Source organism: Gymnoscopelus braueri (assembly GCF_963280865.1).
Source record: "Gymnoscopelus braueri genome assembly, chromosome: 17".
Taxonomy (NCBI): domain Eukaryota; kingdom Metazoa; phylum Chordata; class Actinopteri; order Myctophiformes; family Myctophidae; genus Gymnoscopelus; species Gymnoscopelus braueri.
Window position 1 is genome coordinate 8982842 of NC_137617.1, and position 24815 is coordinate 9007656.

General features: G+C 41.2%; 2 protein-coding genes and 1 long non-coding RNA gene across 3 annotated transcripts in view; 2 read left to right on the forward strand and 1 right to left on the reverse strand.

Moving 5' to 3' along the window:
- Nucleotides 1-1665: 1665 nt before the first annotated feature.
- LOC308104219 lies at nucleotides 1666-7126 on the forward strand. Its single transcript, XR_013934803.1, has 3 exons — nucleotides 1666-1717; nucleotides 5377-5490; nucleotides 7045-7126. It is a non-coding gene; the product is annotated as an uncharacterized lncRNA (long non-coding RNA).
- A 159-nt stretch (nucleotides 7127-7285) lies between these two features.
- Nucleotides 7286-24815, forward strand: part of stxbp4 (syntaxin binding protein 4) — a gene marked incomplete at its 5' end in the record, with an annotated part of 100352 nt that continues 82822 nt past the window's right edge. The window contains 7 exons of the mRNA XM_080455566.1: nucleotides 7286-7298; nucleotides 9470-9521; nucleotides 11644-11717; nucleotides 12361-12503; nucleotides 12656-12716; nucleotides 12976-13045; nucleotides 13327-13401. Coding sequence (XP_080311692.1) covers nucleotides 7286-7298; nucleotides 9470-9521; nucleotides 11644-11717; nucleotides 12361-12503; nucleotides 12656-12716; nucleotides 12976-13045; nucleotides 13327-13401 — 488 coding nt within the window. The remainder of the gene's footprint in view (nucleotides 7299-9469; nucleotides 9522-11643; nucleotides 11718-12360; nucleotides 12504-12655; nucleotides 12717-12975; nucleotides 13046-13326; nucleotides 13402-24815) is intronic.
- Nucleotides 23162-23980, reverse strand: LOC308104335 (chymotrypsin A-like; the record flags this gene model as incomplete). The annotated part of the gene is made up of 1 exon (XM_080454751.1): nucleotides 23162-23980. The coding sequence occupies one exon, from the start codon at nucleotides 23978-23980 to the stop codon at nucleotides 23162-23164; it is 819 nt and encodes a 272-aa protein (XP_080310877.1).

Sequence of the window (24815 nt, forward strand, 5' to 3'; positions counted from 1 at the left end):
AGCCACCAGGATGCTACCTCCACATACCATAATTCATTCATGAATGTAAATGGTAAATTAGCGCTCTTATCCAAAGTGCTTTACACTGATTGTGCATTGATGTGCCATTAACCCATTCACACACACATTCATACACCGATGGCGGAGGAAACCATGCAAGGCACCAACTTGCTCATCGGGAGCAGGGGTTCAGCGTCTTGCTCAAGGACACTTCTACACTAACTCTAGGCGAGCGCCCCAGCCCGGGATCGAACTGGGAAACAACATTAAAGTACGGCAGATTGGTCAATTCCACACCCAATCAGCCAAACCATTTATACCTGTTCTTTTAACATTAGCAATCATTGTAACAATCGTAATGATTCCATGAGTCCATAATGATTACAGCAGAAAAATGTGGTGAATTAGCCTACCTGAAATCCTTTAGTGTCTGCTAGCTCGGCTTGAAGGGGTCCACAATGAAGTCTCTGCAAAAAATGAATGCCATGAGATTTATGACGAATATGTGAGTCTCCGGTGATTGGTGCATGGTTAGATAAGAAAAGATACTTTATAGCATAATACATCACATGCTATTGTGTGGGAGAGAGAGTGTGTGGGAGAGAGAGAGAGAGAGAGAGAGAGAGAGAGAGAGAGAGAGAGAGAGAGAGAGAGAGCGAGCATGGTGGTGGTTTATACATGGAATTCCCCTTCTCCCCTTTTTATCAAATATGCTCATGCTAGACAGCTTGCAGTGTGGTTTTTTTGCCCAAACCAAATGTCTACAAAACAAGAACAGATCTACAAGCTCACAATCGCCATTCCATGTCACACAAAAGTAGCAAAAATAGCCGATCTACAAGCTCAAAACGCGTCACGGTGCAACTAGTTTTGAGCTTGTAGATCTGCTGATTTATTTTTGCTATTTTTGAATTGGAATCCTGAAAAGTTACTTTATATGTAATTTCAAATGCATTTAGTTATAATACGTTAACTTTATGAACTTAAATACAAATACATTGGACACAAAAATACAATACAATAGATTTTGTATACTAGTCATTAAGCTACTAATATAGACTGAAGTAATTAAAGCGGGTCATTTGCATGTTTGGAATTGTAACAGCTGATATATATATAGTGTGTATGTGTGTGTGTGCCCCCCTAGGGTTAGTAGTTGAATACAACATTCTCATAATCACACTTTATCTAATTCATCTAATAAATATGGGGCCTGCCCAAATGTCTAATTCAAACAAAACAGTCATGCACACATGTCAGTCAAATACATGAGCCATTTTAGTTCATCATCATCAATAAGTAGCTTATTAATAGCCTACAGCCATATGTATCTCCTGGAATCTCCAGGAAACTGAAGAAAACTACAAACATGGCTGCCAAGTGACGTAAACGCACCGTGCTTCGTTCTTTCCCATTGGTTGGCTCCAACTCAAAGCTCACCATGCAGGGTGTCATGTTACAAAACAAGAACAGATCAGATGTACAAGCTCACAACGCGTCGCATCGTAACGCGTTGTGAGCTTGTAGATTTGTCCTTTTTGACAAGCGACACAGCTGACAGCTGGTACACTGGGCTTCACTCAACGAGACAGCGCGAGCTTTGAAAGTTCGGCTCGAGGGAACGTTACAATCCTCCTGGAAATAAAAGAATACAACTGCGTCATCGTTGATTCATTAAGAAAAATAGAAGAAAGCAGCGAAGAGGGCATTTGTTGAGGTGAGTGTTTAATGGCAAAGAATTTGGCTTTTGACGTTACTGGGGAAACTTTATTTTGGTAATTTGCTATGTTTGTAGGTTACAGTGTTTTGGCGTGTATTAGGCTACGGTGGCTTTAAGACGGTGATAATGGATATTAAGTATTTTAACAATATGAGCCAGCCTCCCACGTGGCAAAAACATAGCCATGGTTCACATGACGCTAGTCTGTCACAAGCGATAGGGAACCGTTTCTTCCTGGTTTTCGATTTTGTTTACATTTACAACTCTCACATGTAAACGTTCAGATTTCAAATATAAAGTGCTGACCCCCATGCCATGGATGTAACAAGTTGAGCCGCAAAATGTCTAAGTACCTGTATATTCCGTATTGTTCATTAAAACATTTTAAATCCGATTGCCGGCCATTTTATCCGAATTTTCTACGATGCTTTCAACTACGCGACACTACTGATTGGGAGGTGTATTGCACTCTGATACATTACAAAAAATAAAATAAAACATAATAGAAAATGGCCCCGATCGGATAAAAATGCTTTTCATTGAACAATACGGCAGATATGGGTACTTATCGCGGACCTGTCCGGCTCAACTTGTAACATCCGTGGCATGGGGGTAAGCATTTTATATTTGAAATCTGAACGTTTATGTACATGTGAGAGTTGTGAATGTAAAAAAAAATCGAAAACCAGGAACAATCGGTTCCATGACTGTCATGGTGATGGTATGACAGTCAGGGCTAGTGAAAACATAGCCTTTAACTAGAAACGTTCTAGTACGTATAATGACGTATCTTCAGGGGTACAGTTGCCCAAACCTTTTTAACTCTATGTGCCCAAATGATAGTATTAACAACCATTTTGTGGCTGTCAACAGAGTTTAACAACTGTCAACCTGGCGTCCCTATTTTGGACATGTCATTACAAGTGAAAATAGCGAAAATACCCTATTTAAATCTCAAAACAGTCGGATAGTGACTGGTACATAATCTATTTGGCTATATAGTTCTATAGCTCTGTTACATAGCCTAGAAGGAGTTCCTCCCCCAGGCCAGTGCTTCTCAAACTTTTTCATGTCAAGGACCCCCACATTGACACTTATTAGCCCGCGGACCCCCCCATTTGAAAAGATATGCCAAGGACCTCCATAAGAGAAGATTTTTACGGCTCTAGCAGTGATTTTCAACCTTTTTTTAACTTAATTTCAAGGAGCCCCAGTTTAACATGCATTAGGCTACGGACCCCCATTTAATGGCATTTCTATCTCTGGGACCCACATTTATGTTGTAAAATCAATGTTAATTTAACTCTGAGATGGTACAAATGGACATTTGGTTCCTATTTTCTATATATAATTTAGCTGGGGACCCCCTGGAAATCCCTCAAGTACCCCTGGGGGTCCCCGGACCCCACTTTGAGAACCACAGGGTCCCCACGGTCATGAAATTCCTGGAAATATTTTGAAATTGAAAAAAAAATAATCCAGTACTGGAAAAGTTTGGGAATTGATCAAAGGTCCTGGAATTTATCAAGGGTCCTGGAAAAATATTTGGCTATGCATTGTTTTTGGCTATTGATTTTGTTAATACAAAACATTTTCATAAACATGTATAACATTACACGAAATATGTAACATAAGTAGATTTTTGCCGAACGGGCTGTGTGATGGCATATATTATTTAAATAAAATAAGTCATACGGATGCCATAATGAGTCTTCCAGTGAGCTATGCCCTAATTTTGCACGAAATTTTGAATGAAATTGTACTATTCTATATTCTATGCTTTATTTTTGCTACACTGCCTATCTTTGGGCATTCTACATAGGAGTAAGAGACACATTATTGCGCTGAATGATTGTTATATAGGCATGGAAATTGGGCTAAATATTCTGGAAAAGTTTTGGAAAAGTTTTGGAAATTCATTGCTAAAAATGTGTGGGGACCCTGGAACCAATATGCCCTAGGCTATGTAACAGAGCTAGTACTATTGTGGTTCTCAAAGTGGGGTCCGGGGGCATGAAGGGCTTTCAGTGGTCCCCCTGCAAAAAAATCAGTTTGACCACTTTAACCCTATTTTATACTTTGGCTATTCGAAAATGGCCAATCTACAAGCTCACAACCCTTTGCATTGCAATAGGTTGTGAGTAAGTTAAGTAGATTGGCTATTTTCCCTGAAATGTCATGATTAATTTGGAATTAACACCACAAATCTCTTATATGAATCCCTGGCACAAAATTGGGGCAAACAATGAAATGGTTGAGAACCACTGAAGTATAGAGCGTGCCAAAATTCCTGAAGGGGGCGTCAACAAGTGTCATTTGGTAGCGGCGGACATCTTTGAGGGGTATAAAACAGGTTGACTTAACATTGCCCCCCTCAAGTATGTCTGCAGCTATGCCACACCCCCCATGGTGACGAGTCGTTGGCACGCACTTGAGACAATATGTTATGTTGAATAGCAAACATTACAGTTAGTAATGTGAAGTTAGTGGCTTCATTGATCTATTTACATTAGTGATGTATGACTGTTGAGTATTATGAAAGTGTTAATGAATCACATCAAGATTATTTAGGCTAGTGTTTATTTTATCCATTGTGTTTAAACTGAGATACCATGGCTAGATTGAGAACTACAGTACACATGCTCACATATTAGGTTTAGTTCTAATTTCATTGGTTTCTGGAAGAATAAGCTATATTATAGTGGATTTCATACATTGTGATGCTTCCTTTACAGAAAAAAGGAAATTGTATGAATCAAATTTGGAAAAATGTGATTTTCAATATAGATAAGGATAATAACAATATTATTATTATTGTTAATTGCTATTGTATTTTTTTTTTGTATTAAGGCCTACAATTGGAAACAGCAAATCTGCTCTTGCCTTCTCTCGAGAACCCAGAGTTTATGTTTGAAGTTGAGTTGAGCTATGAACAGTTCACTACAGTGTGAGAAGCACAATGTAATCGAAGCACTACACTTTTTGCACATTTTATTATTGTAAAAAACAAATAATAAAATGCATGCATTAGTTTTTATTTTATTGTATGCTTGTTTTTTTTATTTTTACGCAGCACTGCTGGAGACTAGCCATTTGGAGAGGGTGTGTGTCTGTGTGTCTGTTTGAGCTATCTCACAAACCGATGACCAATCAGTGCATGTTTCAGAATGTATTACTTACTTTTTGTACCTATTCTATCAAAGTGAAAAGAAAATAGCATTATTTTCCAATTAATGGTAATATAATAAAGTATTTGAGCTATAGAAATGCACGATTAATCGGTCATCATATCGGTAGCAGCTATATCGGCTAAAAGCAGCTAAATAAATGTTTTTCTTAAGTTGAAGTTGTTCGAAATTAATGTGCATCAGCAGGCCTAACGAATCAACGAATGCAGTGTTTTTAAGAAGTCTGCATCTGCATCTGCACCCAGTATTAGTTACTGTAACGGGTGTAAGGTAAACCTTACTGGACACTTATATTGCAATACCGGTATCTTTATCGGTAGATTTGAGCATGCAATTCATCGTTAATCAGATATCGTCCTAAATTGTAATATCCTGCATTGCTAATTTGAGTAGTTGTAGGAAAGTAGTTGAATTTGCCTTTCAAATAAATGTTAGACAAGATGGTTAATGCTATTCCCTCTTCCCCAGGGCCAAGCTCAGACCAGCACGTCCGGCTTGTCAACACCAAAGATGGTGCTTAAAGGCTGCAAGGAGGGTCGCCTCATGCAGTATAACTACATCGTGCTCACAATGGATGGCCAGGTGAGCACAGATGACTGTGATGACATCTCCATGGCACTGGGACTCCTACTGTGCGTATATTTTGTGTACAGATTCCAGCCCTAAAGGACTGAACAAGACACTGACCTTTTTGGAGTGTGTTGTTCTGAAATTAAAGGATGCAGGCAAACTTCCTGTCACAGTAAAAAGAGTGTACAACTCCATCTGTGAGTAGCTTGTAGGAGTCAGTATTCTCTCTTTCTGGATGGCCACTTGAAGAGAGTCCGCTGAAAAGAGATGAAAATATGAAATATGGTGTTTCTGAGAAGAAATTTAAGATCTGCTTTCAGGGTTACAGTAAATGGCTTTGGGCCAATATGTTTGTAATGCAGGACACCCTCTCTCAGACAGTTTAAACATTTCATTTTGTATGTTTGCATTTTAATTCCTCCATATTTTAACATCTTTTGTCATTTAATGGCCTACTTCGTCACGCTAAAGTGTCACACAAATGTAGTAAAAATAGCTGATCTACAAGCTCAAAACGCATCACATCGCGATGCGCTTTGAGCTTGTAGTTTTTTATTTTATTTATTCATTTCTAAGGCATGTAGGGTTTACGTGAGTGGGTGGGTGGGTGGGTTTGTGGATGGGTGGGAGTAATGTTAAGTGTTTCTATTTGTCAGTTTTTTGTTACTAAAACAATTCTGTGGAGGAGGCACGGTGGCGCAGTCGGTAGCGCTGTCGCCTCACAGCTAGAAGGTCTTGGGTTCGATTCCCGCCGGGGACGCTGTGGGCGCTGAGGGCGTGTCTTCTCCTCCGCGTCATCAGCGCCCATACCCTAGGTGGGGTTGGCGAAAGGGCCTACTCTGTGTGGAGTTTGCATGTTCTCCCCGTGTCTCCTAGGGTAGTTAATACCCTCACAAAAACATGTAGTAATCCTGGTCGCTATACCGCCTCCCCCATGACAGCCGGGGCGCCTGATGGAGGGGAAGGGAACTGGTTGGAATAACGTGTTCCTTCCACGCGCTACGTCCAACCAGGGAAACTCCCCCCTGTCAGGTGACAAGAAGGTCAGTTGGCTCTCATGCCTGAAGGAAGCATGAGCTCGGCCCTGGCCTCCCTACTGTGGGGGACTGGTGTAGTGCTGGTGTAGGGCTGGTGTAGCGCCCAGGATCACTTAGGAAATTGGCACCGGGTGAAAGATATGGGTTACAAAAATCGCGGGATAAAAACAAAAAAAAAACAATTCTATGGAGAGCTGTATTATTTAATGGCTGAATGTTAAAATTGTTCTTATTCTCTTATAAAAACACAACACAGTAGTATAAATCAGCTCATCCAGAATTATTCTCAAATTTTTCATGTCATGTGTTTTCGGTTGCAGACATCCACAGAGTTCCTCGACTGTGGAACTCACTCTAAGAGCTCCAGTCTATTGATGCTTTCAAGAGAGGAATACTGTTTAAAGAAGTTGTCTTAAAACACAAGAATGGTTATTGTGAAAATAGGCTACACCAGTGAACGAAAAAAAATACTTGTTTAATTGAAAAAAACAAATGAAAAAAGCTAATTGTTATTATTGTTATTCCTCAGGAATCGGAGTATGCTACAGCCGTACCAAATGGACTCAAGATACACTGGATTTTGATATCATGGAGGATTTCACAGAGAGCAGAGGGGGAACATTGCATAGGGTAAGATTTATGGTTAATTTAGGCTTATAAAGACTTCCCCTTTTTGAATATTGTGTTTGCTAGCCTATATGTGACCCATTTTTGTTTTATAGGTGTACATCTTGTTTGTGGGTGTGAGTAGAGAGTTGGTTTTAATTGAAATGCTCCAGCTATGTAAATGCTGTGTTATTGAGATACATGTTGGCTTTGAGTGATACATCCTATTGAGATTAATGGACTTTCCTGTCCTAGTCCAGTGAGTATTCATTACTGTATATGGACACCAGTGGTGTAAAGTAACTAAGTACATTTACAAGTACTGTACTTAAGTACACTTTTGAGGTATTTTTACTTTACTGGAGTATTTCCAATTTTCAATACTTTTACTTTTTTTACTAGTTACTAGTTACTTTGCAGATATAAATTAATATATTATAAAACATACATTAACCACTTTAGCCCTATTTTATACATAGGCTATTTGACAATAGCGGATCTACAAGCTCAGCGTTGTGAGCTTGTAGATCTGCCATTTTCAAACATTTTTGTACTTTACTTTTGGTACTTTAAAGTTGTACAATGCAAAATCACAACTAACGATTTTTAGCAACCTCTGCTGGTCACTACCGTCACTGCATAGAATTTCCGTAATCCTCGATTACCCAGAATTCCATTCGTTTTCACCGGAAGCCGGAAGCGTTTCAAAAAGCGATCTTTTAATTGTTTTATACTATCTACGGATCGTTTCTCTTAGCCAGTGGAGCATTAGTTACCATGAGCTGTGCTTTCTTTTTCTGTTCTTTTTCGATCTTCTAATCCTACATTCTCTTAAAATCAGCGTGAGGTTCCTTTTTGTTATTAGCGCGATAGTTCCTGGCCAAACAGGAAACCGTTGCGGTAGTTCCTGGCCAAACAGGAAACCAGTGCATTTCCACCTCCGTTTTCCGGCCAGATGACGTCATTTCCCCGGGAAAGTCCCCCCAGTCCACGTTCAATATAAAATATATAAATAAAAAGCTTCCGGGGGTGAAATTCATGGAGTGGGTGTTGTGAAACTTTTGCCACTCACAAAAGATATACAATTTAACTTTAGTTTTGTTGAAAACGTTACCCAGTATGCCTTTAAGTATATTTTGATGTCAATACTTTTGTACTTTTACTCAAGTAACATTTTGAACACAGGCCTTTTAGTTGTAACAGAGTATTTTTATATTGTGGTATTGCTACTCTTTCTTAAGTAAAATATCTGAGTACTTCTTCCACCACTGATGGATATTATTTGTATCTCTGGGAACCCAAACTACACAAAAATCCTCAGTGTTCATTTAACTCTGAGAGTGCACACAAATAATGTAACCAAATGACCCCCCAATTGGTTCCATTATTTGTGTGTGCGCTCCACTCTTTTTACTGACCCGTAGGGTCCACTGGGTTCCTAAGTATCAACTTTTCACTAGGGGATTGACATAGGCTCTGGACACACCTATGACAATCTCATTATTATATAACACACTCATTATTCATTTATTTGGTGTAGCTGTGTTGTTTACTAGTCTGCCATGTTTTTAATCTGCTCTGCTGTAGTTTTTTCACCTGAAGTGGAAAACAAACTACACAATCAACCTAGGATGTTGCGACCCCTTAAGGCGGTTACACACCGGCGAATATACGCAAAATTCGGACTCGTTCCGAATAATTAAAAGACGCTTTTTCGCTCCATGTACGCTTGCATTGACTTTATAAGGTTTTAAAAAAAACCATATTATTCGCATGAAAAAATCATGCTTTAGTGTTGACAAGTACACAACCTATGCATGTGTTAGGTGTCGTGCAATCTGGGAGCTCATTTGTTAAAAATAAAACAACAAAAAATCTGTCTTGAGAGTTTATGTGTGGTTTGACTGTGTCTTAACAGCTCATGCAGCAGAATGGAGAGGTGTGTGTGTGTGTGTGTGTGTGTGTGTGTGTGTGTGTGTGTGTGTGTGTGTGTGTGTGTGTGTGTGTGTGTGTGTGTGTGTGTGTGTGTGTGTGTGTGTGTGTGTGTGTGTGTGTGTGTGTGTGTGTGTGTGTGTGTGTGTGTGTGTGTGTGTGTGTGTGTGTGTGTGAAGCTCAGTGATGTGACTATCAGCATGGATTAACAAGGAAAGGTAGCCTGTGTTTTTCTCTGACTGTCTAGTCGGATTTCCATCTCTGTGTGTCTGTCACACACACACATACACATACACACACACACACACCTGGTTTAAACTGCTGCTGCTGTCTCATCTTATCTCATCTCATGTTGTCTCCCTCCAAACAACTCACTCTTGTTCTGTGTGTGTGTGTGTGTGTTCTCTGCCAGTGAGATGCCATCATTCCTACGTTGGGACACAGAGAGGTTGGATGGGCTGTTTACTGGTAAGTAGAATCCGTGTCTCTTTTCCTGGTCTGCGTTTTGTCATCATTGTTTGTTTCTGTGTCCTCAATGTCTGGCTGGATCCTGAGAACCTCCTTGTGCCAATTTGCAACTTGCCGTTTAGTTGTTTCCTGGCTTGCCTGAACCTCTGCACAGTTTAGGGCTATAACTATCGATTATCTTAGCCATTATTCTATTGATTTTTCTTTTAATGACCACAGTACGTATTAATCTAACTCTGAGAATCAGAATGTACAAAAAGTGGTCCAGTCTAACGGAGAGACATTTTCAATTCAATCTTCAATTCAATTTTATTATTGTGCCAAATCACAAAAAGTTGTCTCAAGACACTTTATACAGTATAGAGCAGACACCCGACATGGAAGGAAGGAAGGAAGGAAGGAAGGAAGGAAGGAAGGAAGGAAGGAAGGAAGGAAGGAAGGAAGGAAGGAAGGAAGGAAGGAAGGAAGGAAGGAAGGAAGGAAGGAAGGAAGGAAGGAAGGAAGGAAGGAAGGAAGGAAGGAAGGAAGGAAGGAAGGAAGGAAGGAAGGAAGGAAGGAAGGAAGGAAGGAAGGAAGGAAGGAAGGAAGGAAGGAAGGAAGGAAGGAAGGAAGGAAGGAAGGAAGGAAGGAAGGAAGGAAGGAAGGGAGGCCCTGTCATTTTCAGAGTAATGGGACGTTGCCATGTTGTTGAAAGTGTCAGGTTAAATATCTCCGCCATGTAGGCTGAAGGCAACGGGAGGAGGCTTTGTATATTTAAGTTATTTTATTTTTCATATCTGCTGCTTCTTATTTATGTGGTGGGTGTTGTGCTGTGTTACCAGGTGAACCACTGGGGGAGCCTAGAGAGTACCTGGCAATTCTGATATCTGTTCTGTTTGCTTTAATATTGCATGACAGAAAAGGAAAAAGAACGCCATATTTTGAGGGGAGAGCTGTGCTTTCGGCTTCTATTGCAGTGGTTCTCAAATTCGAAGGACCTCCATAACTCTCAGAGTTACAGACCTTCAAGGGTCCATTTGGAACCCCCTCAAAGAACCCCGCGAGTCCCTGGACCCCACTTTGAGAACCACTGTTGTAATGCATGCGTTTGCCCCATGTATGTCTACTGAAGCAGGAGGTCTCTACTATTAAAATAATCGTATAACTCGCTGAATTCTCCACAGATTTTCCCGAGGATTGGTTTGTTAGAAATGTACATGCTGTTATGTTATGGTATAGCTTGCATGGTAAAAAAAAAACACACCATATCTTATGTAGATAGTAACTGTAATGGTTATAAAACAGTTTTAGTCTCAGGTTCTTCCATAACTCAGTTCATTTCTTGCAGTGGAGTTATAGCAAGCTGCCCTGCATAATATGGGAGCGGTGTTGACGTGCGACCCCAGTCTATTTATGTGTATACCGCACCAAAAGAAGCTTGCCCCAAAACACAGTCGCCTCGGGGCAAATCCGGTGGTATTCACCTTGTTTTCCTAGACGTAACCTCAATAAACTATGCCTAAGCGTAACCTTATTCCTAAACGTGACCTCAGTAAACTGTGCCTAAACCTAACCTTATTCCTAAACGTAACCTCAGTAAACTATGCCTAAACCTAACCTTATTCCTAAACGTAACCTCAATAAACTGTGCCTAAGCGTAACCTTATTCCTAAACGTGACCTCGGTAAACTGTGCCTAAACCTAACCTTATTCCTAAACGTAACCTCAGTGAAACTATGCCTAAACCTAACCTTATTCCTAAACGTAACCTCAGTGAAACTATGCCCAAACCTAACCTTATTCCTAAACGTAACCTCATTAAAACTATGCCCAACCCTAAACATATTTCTAACCTTATCCTCAGTAAAACAAATACCAGAATACAAGAACCGCTGGTCCGCGAAAAAACATGGGGACGAGTTTTGGGGCGAATCTTCCGGTTACTATTTATGTCTATGGTCTCGCCCAGCGTGCTCCCGGTTCATCTTCTTTGAAGGCCTCTTCCATAACCGTTTGTTTCTTTGCAATCACAACCCGTCGTACCCGCGGTGCGTTGTGAGTTTGCGGATCGTCTATTTTCGCTCGTTAAAGTACAATGGGTGGTTAATGTATTGACTGTGTGTTATTTGCCTCTTTGTCCCAGGACCATCATGGCCCCTCATGGGATCTACAGGGCCGTTCAGAGACTGGAGTTGTGTGATTGTAAGACGGGACTTGGTAAGAATTAACGTTTGGCTTACTACTACTACTATTACTCAGTGGTGGAAAGCAACTAAGTAGATTTACTTAAGTACTGTACTTAAGTACAATTTTGTGATATTTGTACTTTACTTGAGCATTTCCAATATTTTTACTTCTACTCCACTACATCTCGGATCCAAATGTTGCACTTACTCCACTACATTTATTAGAAAACTTTAGTTACTACGGTAGTTACTTTGTAGATTTGGATTATTATTACAAAACAAGCATTAACCACTTCAGCCCTATTTACATTTTGGCCAGTTGAAAATAGCCGATCTACAAGCTCACAATGTGTCGCAACGCATTGTGAGCTAGTAGATCTGCTATTTACAATACATTTTATATGCTTGAAAACTTTCATTTCATTTTGCATAATGACTACTTTCTACTTTTGGTACTTTAAGTGCATTTTGTTACCAATACTTTTGTACTTTTACTCAAGTAAATTTTGAATTCCGCACTTTTACTGTACTTGTAACAGAGCATTTCTACATTGCAGTATTGATACTTTTACTTAAGTAAAAAACTTGAGTACTTTTTCCTCCACTGCTATTACTACTACTTCTACTGTAGATTCCATGCAGGGTGTTTTCATATGATCTTTCTGTCATGAAAGGTGTGAAGATAATCGGAGGTTACAGAGGTTCAACCGGAGATGAGTTTGGCATTTATATCAAGAGGGTGATACCTGGTGGACTGGCCGACCTGGACGGTAGGAACATTACTGTCTGTCTGTCTGTGGCCTACTTGTTTGGTGACGCATTATGGGCTTGTAGATCTGTTATTTTCATTGTATGATTGAGGATAAGCTGCAATCCGGAACGTATTATTTTCATGAATACAATGTTAGTTTTTGCCAATCTGTATGATGGAGTATGTTTCTATGTTAATACAATACATACAGAACATCTGCAGTGGTTGGAAGTGGTCTCCCGCCTCTTCCACTGAGACATTTTAGACCCTGGTGCCCAGGTAGGACACCTACATGTTGACAAGTAGTACTGCCTGATGCTCATTAACACAATATCTTGTCTTGCCAAGTAGGGATTGTCTGTTGGTGGAGGCAGCGGTAGAAGTTTGGTATCACACAGGACATGCAGCATTTCAGTTTTAAGCATATCCCTCCCTGTGTTTCATACTGTATGTCTATTTGTTTTTCTTTTGTTTCATTTTTTCATTCAGCTCTCATCTCTCTCTCCCTCCCCCTCCCTCTCTCTCTCTCTCTCTCTAGGTAGGCTTAAGTCCGGTGACCTGCTTTTGGACGTCAATGACATCAGCTTGATTGGAGTCACCAATGACAGGTGAGGAGTAGGGTGCAACAGTTAATCCAACTAATCAATTTCATCAATTATTTAAAAAAAGAATTGATAAACGAGCGAAAGGTTTACAATTCAGATCGTCAAGGCAAGTCGGGGACTGTATTAGTCTCAATAGTCAGACAAATGTTAGATCACTGTGAGGTTAGGGTAAGGCATAGTTTTTTTGTGTGAGGCCGTCAGACCAACAGTACTCCGGAACAATGGCCAGCAAGTCAAGGCATGCAGCTGGAGACGATTAACATCTCTCTCCTGTTTCGTGATAGGGCGGTGGAGATCTTACGGACCGCGTCCTTCTCCAATCACATGTCTCTGTTGATTGCCAGGGACGATGAATCCAGGTAATGATCCGACTTTGATTTATTCATCTATGCACACCACCCATTAAGCATTCATTATTATTAGGCTCATGTACTGTTCACAGTTTGTTCTTACTGCACAATACGCAATACAGTGTTTACTTGAAATACATTAGAAATGCAGAGCTTTTGCACATCGTAGTTATGTTCATCAAATTCAAACAAATTCTCACCGTTCCCTTGTTCTATGTCTGGGGTATAAATGACCTATTAGGGCATGTACCGGTACGTAAATGTAGCCCCACCATCGAGTACCAAAACTGCAGTAGGATTAGACGTAACACAATGTTGTCCCTGTGAAATGGAGATTATCAGTCTAGCAAAATCTATCACATTTTGTCATGCATTTGAGGTGAGTCTAAAGACTTTACCCCAACCCCTATATCACTCTGTATATCCCTACTTGACACCTTTTCTTTCGATTGATGCTCGTGGATGACCAAGATATGGCTACTTCTGTATGCAGACGTTATCTTGGTAATTTGTTCTCATGTTTTGTTTAGTAGATTTATTTTTCTCAACCAAAAATCTTAAGAATGTGATTGAGATAGCATGTTATTTAGACAGATGCTGCAGGTTCATTTTTACCTGGTATCCTACAGTTTCTTTGAGGCACTGCATTGTTGTCTCTGCGCTCTGCTTATGTGATTATTTACCTTGTTTGTTGGCTAGAGATAATACCCACTCTGCTTATACTCTGATCTTGCACTTATGAATTGCCCTGGATGATGAGCGTCTGCAATCCAAAAAATATCCTTCATAGGGATCATTTGAGTCAGGTGTTTGTGTGAGCCAGTAGAGCACCCCTAAGGGGTATCCTGTGTGATTTAAACCACTTCCTGTTGTTCCCAGTGGGTAGTCGTACCAAAGATTGTTAATTTAGGAAGATACACCATCCCAAGCATGTTATTTTATTTTTTGTATAGCACCTTTTCAAACAAAGTTACAAAGTGCTGAGCAGAGCAAGGTTAAAAAAACTAAAACGACAACAAAGCAAAACAAAAATAGAAAAACTGTTTGATTAAACAAATAACAACATTAGGGTGTGTACAGTCATATACAAAACAATTAAGAAAAACACTTAGTGGTGAGGTAGTTTTTCAGTAGTGACTTAAACGGAGGCACGGATGGTGCTAACCTCAGCTGCACCTGCAGTGCGTTCCACAGCCTAGGTGCCCGGGCAGCGAAGGCCCGATCACCCCGGGTTACTAGGTTAGTGTATGGTACCTCCAGGAGGGCCTTATCTGAGGATCTAAGAATGCGCTCAGACTTAGGAGGGGACAGCATATCAAAGATATAAGCAGGGGCCAGCCCATGCAGGGCTTTATAAGTAATAAGTAACATTTTAAAATCGCTCCTGGAGCTCACAGGCAGCCAATGAAGGGCATCTAGTTTTGGTGTGATATGGTCTAGTTTTTTCGTATTATGGAAGCCACTAGAGGCGAAATGGTACACAAATCCTACAAATGGTCTCCTAAGTAGGCGTGGTTTCCTTATTTTTCTCTCTTTATTTGTTTGTTATACAAAATAAGATAATTGTTTCAGCAACATATAAAAGTATATACACATATTTTTTTATTTTACATGTCTTGTTACAGATTTGTATGTTTATGACAAACTAAAAAAGTGTTAAAGAGAAAAATAGTGAAAACTGCAGATCTGCAAGCTCACAACGCGTCACAACGTGTTGTGAGCTTTGTAGATCAGCTATTTAAGCTAGTTTTTGAAATGGGGCTTTAATGGTCACTTTTTGGCCACTTTTTTCCTTTCATCTCTGATGACAGTAAAGAACAGAATAGGTTAGGTTATTTTGGTGTTTACATAACAGGTATCAAACAAGAAAGGTTGCAGATTGGCTCTCTTATCACCACAAAAGTTGGCATAGCAACCACCAGTAAACGGCAGGTAACTGTGTTTTGTGGTGACTCTTGCTGACTCAGTGTGGTGAGTCTGAGTCTATATTCAGCACTGTGGTGGAAGAAGTGCTCAGATTTCTTACTTAAAGGGATAGTTCACCTCCAAAAATACCTTTTCTATCGATTCATGGATATTTCTTTTGGTTTTTCGCATTCCTAAGACAATAATTTGATGACCGGTAGCGGTTCCGGTAGGACACACAAAGAGTCTCCTTTGTGTCTCCTACTGGAACCACTGTCTACCGGTCCTCTGGTCATCACATTATTGACTTAGGAATGTGACAAAAACAAAAAACATATAGTCTCCATGCATGGGGTGACTAATAGATAGAAAAAAAGTATTTTTTGGGGTGAACTATCCCTAGCAATACTGCAATACTACAGGCAAATGAAAGTCCTGTATTCAAAATGTTACTTGAGTAAAGGTACAAAATTATTGATTGAATACTTTATTAGTCAGACATGTAAACAGCACGAGGTACAGCAAGACATTAAGGCTAAAAGGAGAACACACAAAAGTCCTGGGGACTTTCCATTGTGGTCTTATGTATTCAATTAATCAACATAGCAAAAAATAACACACTAATGCATATCATCAACAAATACAAAACACTATATGTACAAAGGAGAAAAGGGGAAAACGTCAGCAGTGAATGACACCTACTTTCTGTTGGAAATTGCATTTACCCCCCCTTGTGGTCTCCTGATTTCGCCACATTTTGGTGGCAGAGTAGTGGAATGAGAATTTTCCCATGTTTGTTCTATATTTGGGTATAGTACCAGATCATTGTCGCTCCCTTTAGTATTGTGGGTGGGTGGGTGTCACTTTGGAGAAGTAGTTAGTCATATATGAGAGTATTGAGGGCACCCCTTTGACTATCTTAAATACTGTTGAGGAACTTTCCATGCTAAACCTCTATATAAGTAAGATCTGTCTTTATTGACATTAATTGACATCTGATTTAAGTTTGAACATCTTGTGCCCGAAAATAGCATCATGATCTCACAATGGACTGTCTGTGTGTGCTCTGCTCAAGGCCACCTGGGTAGTGCCTCTGACCCCCCCCGATAGAGTTCCTTTGGGAGGGGCTGAGAGGCATCCGTTTGTTTGATCGCCAAACGATTTAATAAATTGACCAAAGACAGCTGGTTTCATCTTATTTTATTCCTCATTGCGTTATTCAAAAGCAGCTATTTCAATACCAAACCTATTTTAATTGCTAAACCTGTCTTCTACCCTGAGCCATACCAGACTAGCAAAGTGTGTTGGAATTAGGATTGTCATGAGCTTTAGGCCGAGAAGTAGTCGAATCAGTTTGTTTTGGGAGGTCTGAAGCTTAGTTTTTAGTAAACGGTACTCATAATTTTGAAAATACAAAATCACAAATCTTCTCTTATGGTGGTTGGTCCCTGGCACAACATCTTTTCAGATGGGCGTCCGCAGCCAAATACATCTCAGTTAGTGGGTCCTTGGCATGTAAATGTTTGAGAAGCAGTGCTCTAGTACAGTGTCTATCAACCTTTTTTGTGCCAAGGCACACCTGGCATAGCCAAAAAATCCCAGGGCACACCTAGATATACGGTATATATAATTATATATATATATACGGTATATCTATATACACACACTAGGGCACGTGCTGGGATTCGAGCAGACATGTACAAATGCTGATGCCAGGGCTCTGCCCGTGTCCCTTCAGCTGACGCGTTGTCACCGAAAAACGAACAGTGTCTTGTCGGATAGCGGTCAGGACGTCACAGGACATGGCATCTGCTGTGCCCTGTGCTTTTCCACCGTCAGGCCCGTCCGCAGGTCCACAAATGCACAGTGACACAATAGGGCCACAGCCCGATGACTGTTCATATAGGGACCTGAGTGAGAGACATTATAGGCTGGCCAGGTAACTAGAATTTGTCAAATACAACCCTTACCTTTTGGCAGTGGTTTTACTTAAGTAAAAGTATCAATACTGCAATGCAGAAATACTTTGTTACAAGTAAAAGTCTGGAATTCAAAATGTATTTGAGTAAAAGTACAAAAGTATTAGTATCAAAATGTACTTAAAAGTATCGAAAGTAAAAGTACTCATTGTGCAGAATGTCCCATTTCAGAAGTTCAAAATGTATAAATAATCTTTTGAAAATAGCCGATTGTGAGCTTGTAGATCTGCTATTTTCAAATGGCGGAAATATATATAGGGCTGAAGTGGTTAATGTATGTTTTGTAATAATAATCAAAATCTACAAAGTAACTAGTAAAGTTTTCAAATAATTATAGTTGAGTAAAAGTACAATATTTGCCTCTGAGATGTAGTGGAGTAGAAGTAAAAGTACTGAAAATTAGAAATACTCCAGTGAAGTAAAAAAATCACACCCTGTGTGAAGTGGGCGGTGTCTTGCTAGCTAATCACAATACTGAATGGAGTCAACCAATCATGTACAAAAGATAAATACATTTATTGAAACACTCTTTATGATGGACGAAACCATAACTTTAAAAAAACAAATTTATGGTTTTTTTTAAAGTTATGGTTTCTTATATAGGGCTATGCACATGTGTCATGTGACACTGGCCAATCACAGTCCTGAATAGATTGTGATTGGCCAATCACAGCGCAGGATAATTGTACAAATTTCCAAACCTCACTTATAGGGGCGGTTTCACTGCCCAAGATAATTGTACAATTTTCCAAACCTCACTTATAGGGGCGGTTTCACCGCCCAAAAATCACACCCTGTGTGAAGTGGGCGGTGTCTTGCTAGCTAATCACAATACTGAATGGAGTCAACCAATCATGTACAAAAAATAAATACATTTATTGAAACACTCTTTATGATGGACGAAACCATTAAGTTATGTTTCCTTATATAGGGCTATGCACATGTGTCATGTGACACTGGCCAATCACAGTCCTGAATAGACTGTGATTGGCCAATCACGGTGCAGGGTTAGGCGGGGTACTTTTTGGCCAATCACAGCGCAGGATAATTGTACAAATTTCCAAACCTCACTTATAGGGGCGGTTTCACCGCCCAAAGATACCTCAAAATTGTACATTCACAAGCTCACAACGCATCGCATGTAGATGGAAATACTATAAGACCTAGTACAGAGCCTCGATGGACCCCGGTCAACTAAGTGTATAGTGGTTAATGTACCATAGGTAGGTAGGAAGACATTTGGGATCTCTGAGTGACCGTGCATAAACACAACCTGTCGTCAAGAAATGGCAAAACCTCAGTGGCTGCAGTTACATGGACAGTTTTATTCGGAATGAATACACTTCTATTCGGAATGAATGAATGGATGAATTCATTCAGAATATAAATGCTCATGTAGACACCTCAATTGGAATAGAATATTCCATTCCAGTCTGACCCGAATTAATTTTCATTCGGGTTTGGAGGGGTGGTATAGACTGTTTGAATCGGTATATACCAATCGGAATTGACCATGTGAACACCTTATTCCGAACGGTCCTCTCTGTTTGGAATACATGCATTCCTTTGCGCATGTCCGTGCTTAGTAGTGCTGTCAGAATTGTCCAAAAATTACCTATCAAATCTCTAATTCGGCCACGGTTGGTGCTGAGAAGCGCTCGCTCCTGCGGGATAAAATGAATGATTCTATTCTATAGCGTCATTTAATAAGCCTGTCATGGTTTAGCCCAGACTTGTCCAGGAGAACGGACGCTCCAAGGATTGCTGGCCTAGGCTACACTTACTGTATATGGATCTTTTTCTAAACAGGTATTTTAGTCCTCAGTTTTTAAAAAGAATCCCTGGCCACATGACAAAGATTAAAAAAAAATCCCTGTCCACACGTAAAGGCAGAAACGCATTGATCAGCTGCAAGTTTCAATTTTAGATCAGATTTTACATTTATTTTATATATGAGGGGCCAAATACATATACATTTTTAATCACATGTTAAGGCCCAATACTGCAATAGCTGCATTATTTTAATAGCATACGTGAACAAAAATAAATGAAAACAACATTATTAGGGCGCAGCTGCAGCGAAAACAGATGAGTTTTACTTCATCAATTCATTCCATGGGCAGCCGGAACGGTCGTCCCAAAACACCCCACCCCACGCACCTTTTGAGCTCCATGGTCGCTGGATTTTCACCCGGGGCGATTGTGTTTTAGGACGACAGACCCCGCATTTAACCCATGTGCGCTACTCGGCGCAGAAAGAGGGGTTTCGTCACAGTGAATGAGTTACAGCATGTTTCAAAGCCTTTTCATAATAATACAAGAAAAACGTGACATTCGGCATAATGAGTAGCCTATACTTTCTACTTTAAGTGTATTTTGATGCCAATACTTTTGTACTTTTGCCATAAATGAGCTGAGCGTGCCTTGTTTCATAGACCGTAAGTGTTGCTCTCTCTCTCTCTCTCCATTTGTTATTATAATGACCATGAGCGGTCCGGTGTTTATGTATTATTATTTATTATTATAATGAACATGTGCGAATGCGCGATGACGTCATCGTACCTACATGAGAAATGTGACAAATAGTATAGGCTATCCTAAGTTTTACCGTGTCTGGTACTAATACAAAAAAAGAAACTGGTCTGAACTTGTAGATCTGCTACTTTTGCATTAAAACGGCGATAACAAAGGAACACAGGCTTGCACCGCATACAACGCTGCCTGGCCAGGAGTCGGTTGCATAAAAGCAACCAGGCGTCCCCATCAGTTAGATTACAGGCTGGGTGACAGGCAGAGATTTAACAGTCTGGGTGACAGGCAGAGATTTAACAGTCTAAGTATAGCTTAATTAGAGTTCTTATACGATGAGAGTCCATCTTTCTGTTTGGTTGATGGCAAGGTTCTTGTCTTTACTCTACACTATCTGTTTGGCTAGGGCATGCTTTCTGTGTTCTGACCCATCAGAGTTCCTAGACCCAATACATGACTTCATTAATGCAGAAGGAGACGACGACATTAGAGAACAACTGAATGATATATATGATGAGAAAGTATTGAAATATGAAGCTGTAGGTAAAATGCACAGAGATGTAATCCTTCCAAGCACTTTGTCCAAAATAACCACTAAATTCCTCCATGAATTTCAAGAATGTTTCGCACGCTGTCGATTTGGTTACAAAGTTTGACGAGCTGATGAATAATAGTGTTGAGATTCTGGAGAAGCATATTGATGACGGGTTATGTCTAAACTGGTGTGGAGTTCTTTATCAGGACGTGATAAGGTGTGGGATCTGCTTTAAAATACTACGATACAAGTGCTTGTTTCCTGCTGACCAGCTAGCCTGCGGACACCGCTATGTGCACGCCAAGGAGGGTGAGACCGCCGTGTTGAACTGTTCTTTATCTTGTCACAACCTGGTGCCAAGAGCCAAGTACCACTACTGGATCGCGGAAAGCAACAACTCGGCCGACGGTGCGTTTAAACTTCTCAAGGAGACGTATGAATCGTCTTTGAAGCGATCTGAATTACGTCTTGATGAAAGTGGATTTTATAAATGCTCTCTGCAGGATGAACGTGGAACCGTCTTCTCCACAATCACCTTCCAACTGAACGTTACCTCTCTTCCAAGCCCTGTGCCCGAGCCTGACGACACCACCGCAACCATGCTGCCTGACGACACCACCACCGTAACCATGCTGCCTGACGTCACCGTTCCCCCTGGACCCGACGTCACTCCAGGGGCCACTCCGAGGCCCAGGCCAGTCCCAACAACTCCCCCGCCAGCTATTCCACCTGGCGTTAACATTCCCACTATCCTGGCCTCGGTTCTGTCCGTAATAGCTGTAGGAGCAGGAGGAGGAGGCATAGCGTTCTACAGAAGAAAGAAGAAATCCAGGGACATTTTGATTGATGATTGATTTATTAATTATTAAACAAAAGGGGGATTTCTTCCAAGGATATGAATGAGGAGATGGCATGGGTTGTGGCTTGAGAGCAATGATTTAATGTATTAATTTATTTATTTTTTCAGAGATAATGTCACGGTGTGTCAGGTGAGGACCCAGAAGCAGAACCAAGCAGCCGATGATGTCCAATGATGATTTATTTACACAAAACTCACAAAGTAGCAGACAGGAACACAGTAACATTGATATGATCTGACAGGGGAACACCGAACACAGGGAGGTTTAAATAGACTAAGGGCAGGTACACACTGTAGGACTTTTAAAGTGGTCCTCTCTCTCTCTCTCTATCATCCTCTCTATCATCCCTCTTGTCCGTTCACATCCCTGTCACCTTTTTAGGAGGGGTCCACGCGCAACTGCTTATTTTTGGGCGGTGTAGCCGCCCCTATAAGTGGGGTTGGGACACCTCATTAGTATTAGTTTCCTGCACTGTGATTGGCTCATTAGTAGACCCCTAGCTGTACTGTGATTGGCTGACTATTGGCTGACTCTATTCAGCACTGTGATTGGCTAGCGAGACACATGATGACATTAATAACCTGTTCAAGCCTATAAATAGGATTATGCACTTCCAAAAATATTTTTTTTCACTTTTTTTCTTGGGATCATCAAAATCCCAAGAAAAAAAGTGGTCCAAAGTGTTTTTTTCAATGTTTTATTACCCCTATGAGACCTACGGGATGGCTGGCTGGAACGCCGGCGAGACTGTCTTTCGGAGACTGTGGAACGCTCAAATTTAGACGTAGCCCAAAGATAGAGATACCATTTGATTCCAGACAACCTCAGGTTTCCAATGGGACCAACCTTGTCATGCTACCTAAAAAATACCTAATGATTCAGAGTTAAGACAACTTTTTGGCGAGGGAAAAACGACCACCATTTTCCAAATGGTCCCTTGAGCTGTCACCTTTTTTTTTGCAGTACAATGGTCTATAGCTGCAGTACAGTGGTTTATAGATTCAGGATATAGATGCAGCACAGTGGTCTAGATGGTATAGACAGCTCAAGGGACCATTTGGAAAAATCACACCCAGTGTGAAGTGGGCGGTGTGGTCATCACAGTGATGTAAGCTCACTTAAAAAAAAGAAGTTTTTTTTTAAATGCATAGTCCTATTTATAGGTTATTGATTTCATCATGTGTCTCGCCAGCCAATCACAGTGCTGAATAGAGTCAGCCAATCACAGTACAGCTAGGGGTGTACTAATGCTAGGGGTGTACTAATCATGAGCCAATCACAGTACAGCAGTACAGTTCACTATGTGCACTAGGCGGAGGCATACAACGTGATACGGTATTTCCTTTTTTTAATATATATCATGTTTATTGATTTGTTCTTATTTTCCCCAAAAAACTAAAGTCTTATAAAATCATACAACATTATGGGGCTGTTGAACAGACAACAGTGGCGATAGCTCTTGTTTTTAGTTAATTCAGTTTTGTTTCATTGTTTGTACTATGTGTTAATTGTCTCCACCAGGTCGAAGGCATGGCAAAGACTATGTTTTGCACCATGTCCGTCCGTCCGTGTCCGGAGATTAACTGTTCACAGACAGACAGTCTGTGAACAGTTCATCTCCGGCACCGTTGGCCCGATCGGTGTGAAACTGTGCACACACACTCCCTGGATGCCAGAGCAAAACCTCTGCCCCAAATCTAACAAAGTTTTTGGCATACAGATTTTGTCCAAACATCACACAATTCGGTACACAGTATCTCTATAGTCATGCGATCCAGACGGATCTGTTCGATTTTTCATATTCCATCCTGATAGACGCATTTCGAACATTGCTGGCCCAAAATAACCTACTGTACCTGACCTGGGGGAGACATGTGCTCCAAGGAGCACTTTTTTTAGTTTGTTATAGTTGTTGTACAGTGTTTCTTTTTATGATCGTGGATATGCCAACGCTGACAGGTTTAGTTAACAGCGATGGTCTGGTCCATCCAGGAACGCAGCTCGGTGATGCGGCTGTACAGAGGAGGCGCGTCGAGAATGCTGCAACTGTGCCAGGAGACAATACCAGCCAGTGTCCAGGCTCCATCTTTCTCACAGACCAAGGGGCTACCAGAGTCAAAATAGCAGGGAGAGGCTGCAGAGGCTCCAGAGGCTCCAGCACAGATCACCTGGTCACCGATCCAATTGCCCCAGTATTTCTTGCACTGCTCATTGGTGATGAGGGGTACAGCCGCCTGCTGGAGCAGGTCAGAGGGGGTCTCATTAGAGGGGCAGGTCACGTTGGTCACGCCCCATCCAGAGGTCACACACATCATTCCACCAGGGAAGTTGTCACTAGTCTCAGCCACACACACAGGGGACACACGCGGGCCCAACGTGGCGGGGCTGGCCAGCTTAATCAGCTGGATGTTATACTTTAGATATGGATATCCGTAGCGGGGGTGCTTGAAGGCCTTTCCAATCTTCATGGTCTGGATGTCCTCAGCGTTGGATGTGCGGTCGTGTTCTCCAAGGATCACAAGGGCAGACGCATTGTGCACAATAGTTCGGCAACTGGCAGCGGTTACAACCCAGTTCTCGTTGATCAGGGATCCGCCACAGTAGTGGAAGCCTGTGGAAGTCTGCAGCGACACTTGCCAAGGCCAGGAATGGGGTACAGCCTCCTCACCGTTCACAATACGGGAGTGTCCAGTGATTACTGGAGTGATGGCAGGCGACCCACAGCCATACGCAGTGCCGACAAAGGCTAAGCAGTAGAGAAACCACAGGTGCCAGGCCATGGTTTTAACTCGACTCTAGCAGGCTGACTGCAGCGACTTCTATCTGGTTGATGGTTTTGAAGGTTCTAGTCTTGGAGATAGTGGGAGATTCCGGGTAACGCTAGATCGCATCTGACCTCATGGTGTGCCTGCAACACTTTATATGACTAGAGGTTCTGGCCGCTACGACGTCACACCTACGTCACACCGCAGATCCAACTGATATGCCCATACATGGGGATCTCTGTATCTGTCTGTCCTTTGTCCCTTTCATATCCCTATGGAGATCCCTGATGTCATCAGTATATGCCCATATATGGGCATGCCCCCTTTTGTGCCCATATATGGAGAGCGTCCCTCTATTTGAAATCGGGCTGAAGTGGTCTCCTTTTTTCTTCTATTAACTCTTTTTGGATTAAAAAATGTTTTTCTCTGCTTTCCTGAAGAATGGGTACCAGCGAGATGACTGCCCTCCAGTCGAAAATGGTCACATATTCCTCTGGTTAGGAGTAGTGAACAGCCCTGTTGGAGAGGTCGGTGGTTAAGTCTTTGTTCACAATGCAATCTGCCTGGGTCGGTCGGTCGGTCGAGAGAGAGAGAGGTTCATCCATTATAATCCATCGTCTGGCCGTGTGTATAAACAAACACGATCCATGTACCAGCCCCCAAAGGGTTAAGTTTTGTGGAACTGATCTGTTTTAGTATGTATCATACTTGTGAGATATTTTAAAGGAATAAGCTTGGCTTATGGTATGAGAGTAATTACCAGAGCTAGAACAAACATTAAAAGGAGATGTACTGTATATCAGTTAAAAGCAATACAAATATGGAATAGTTAGACTTGGATAATAGTAGT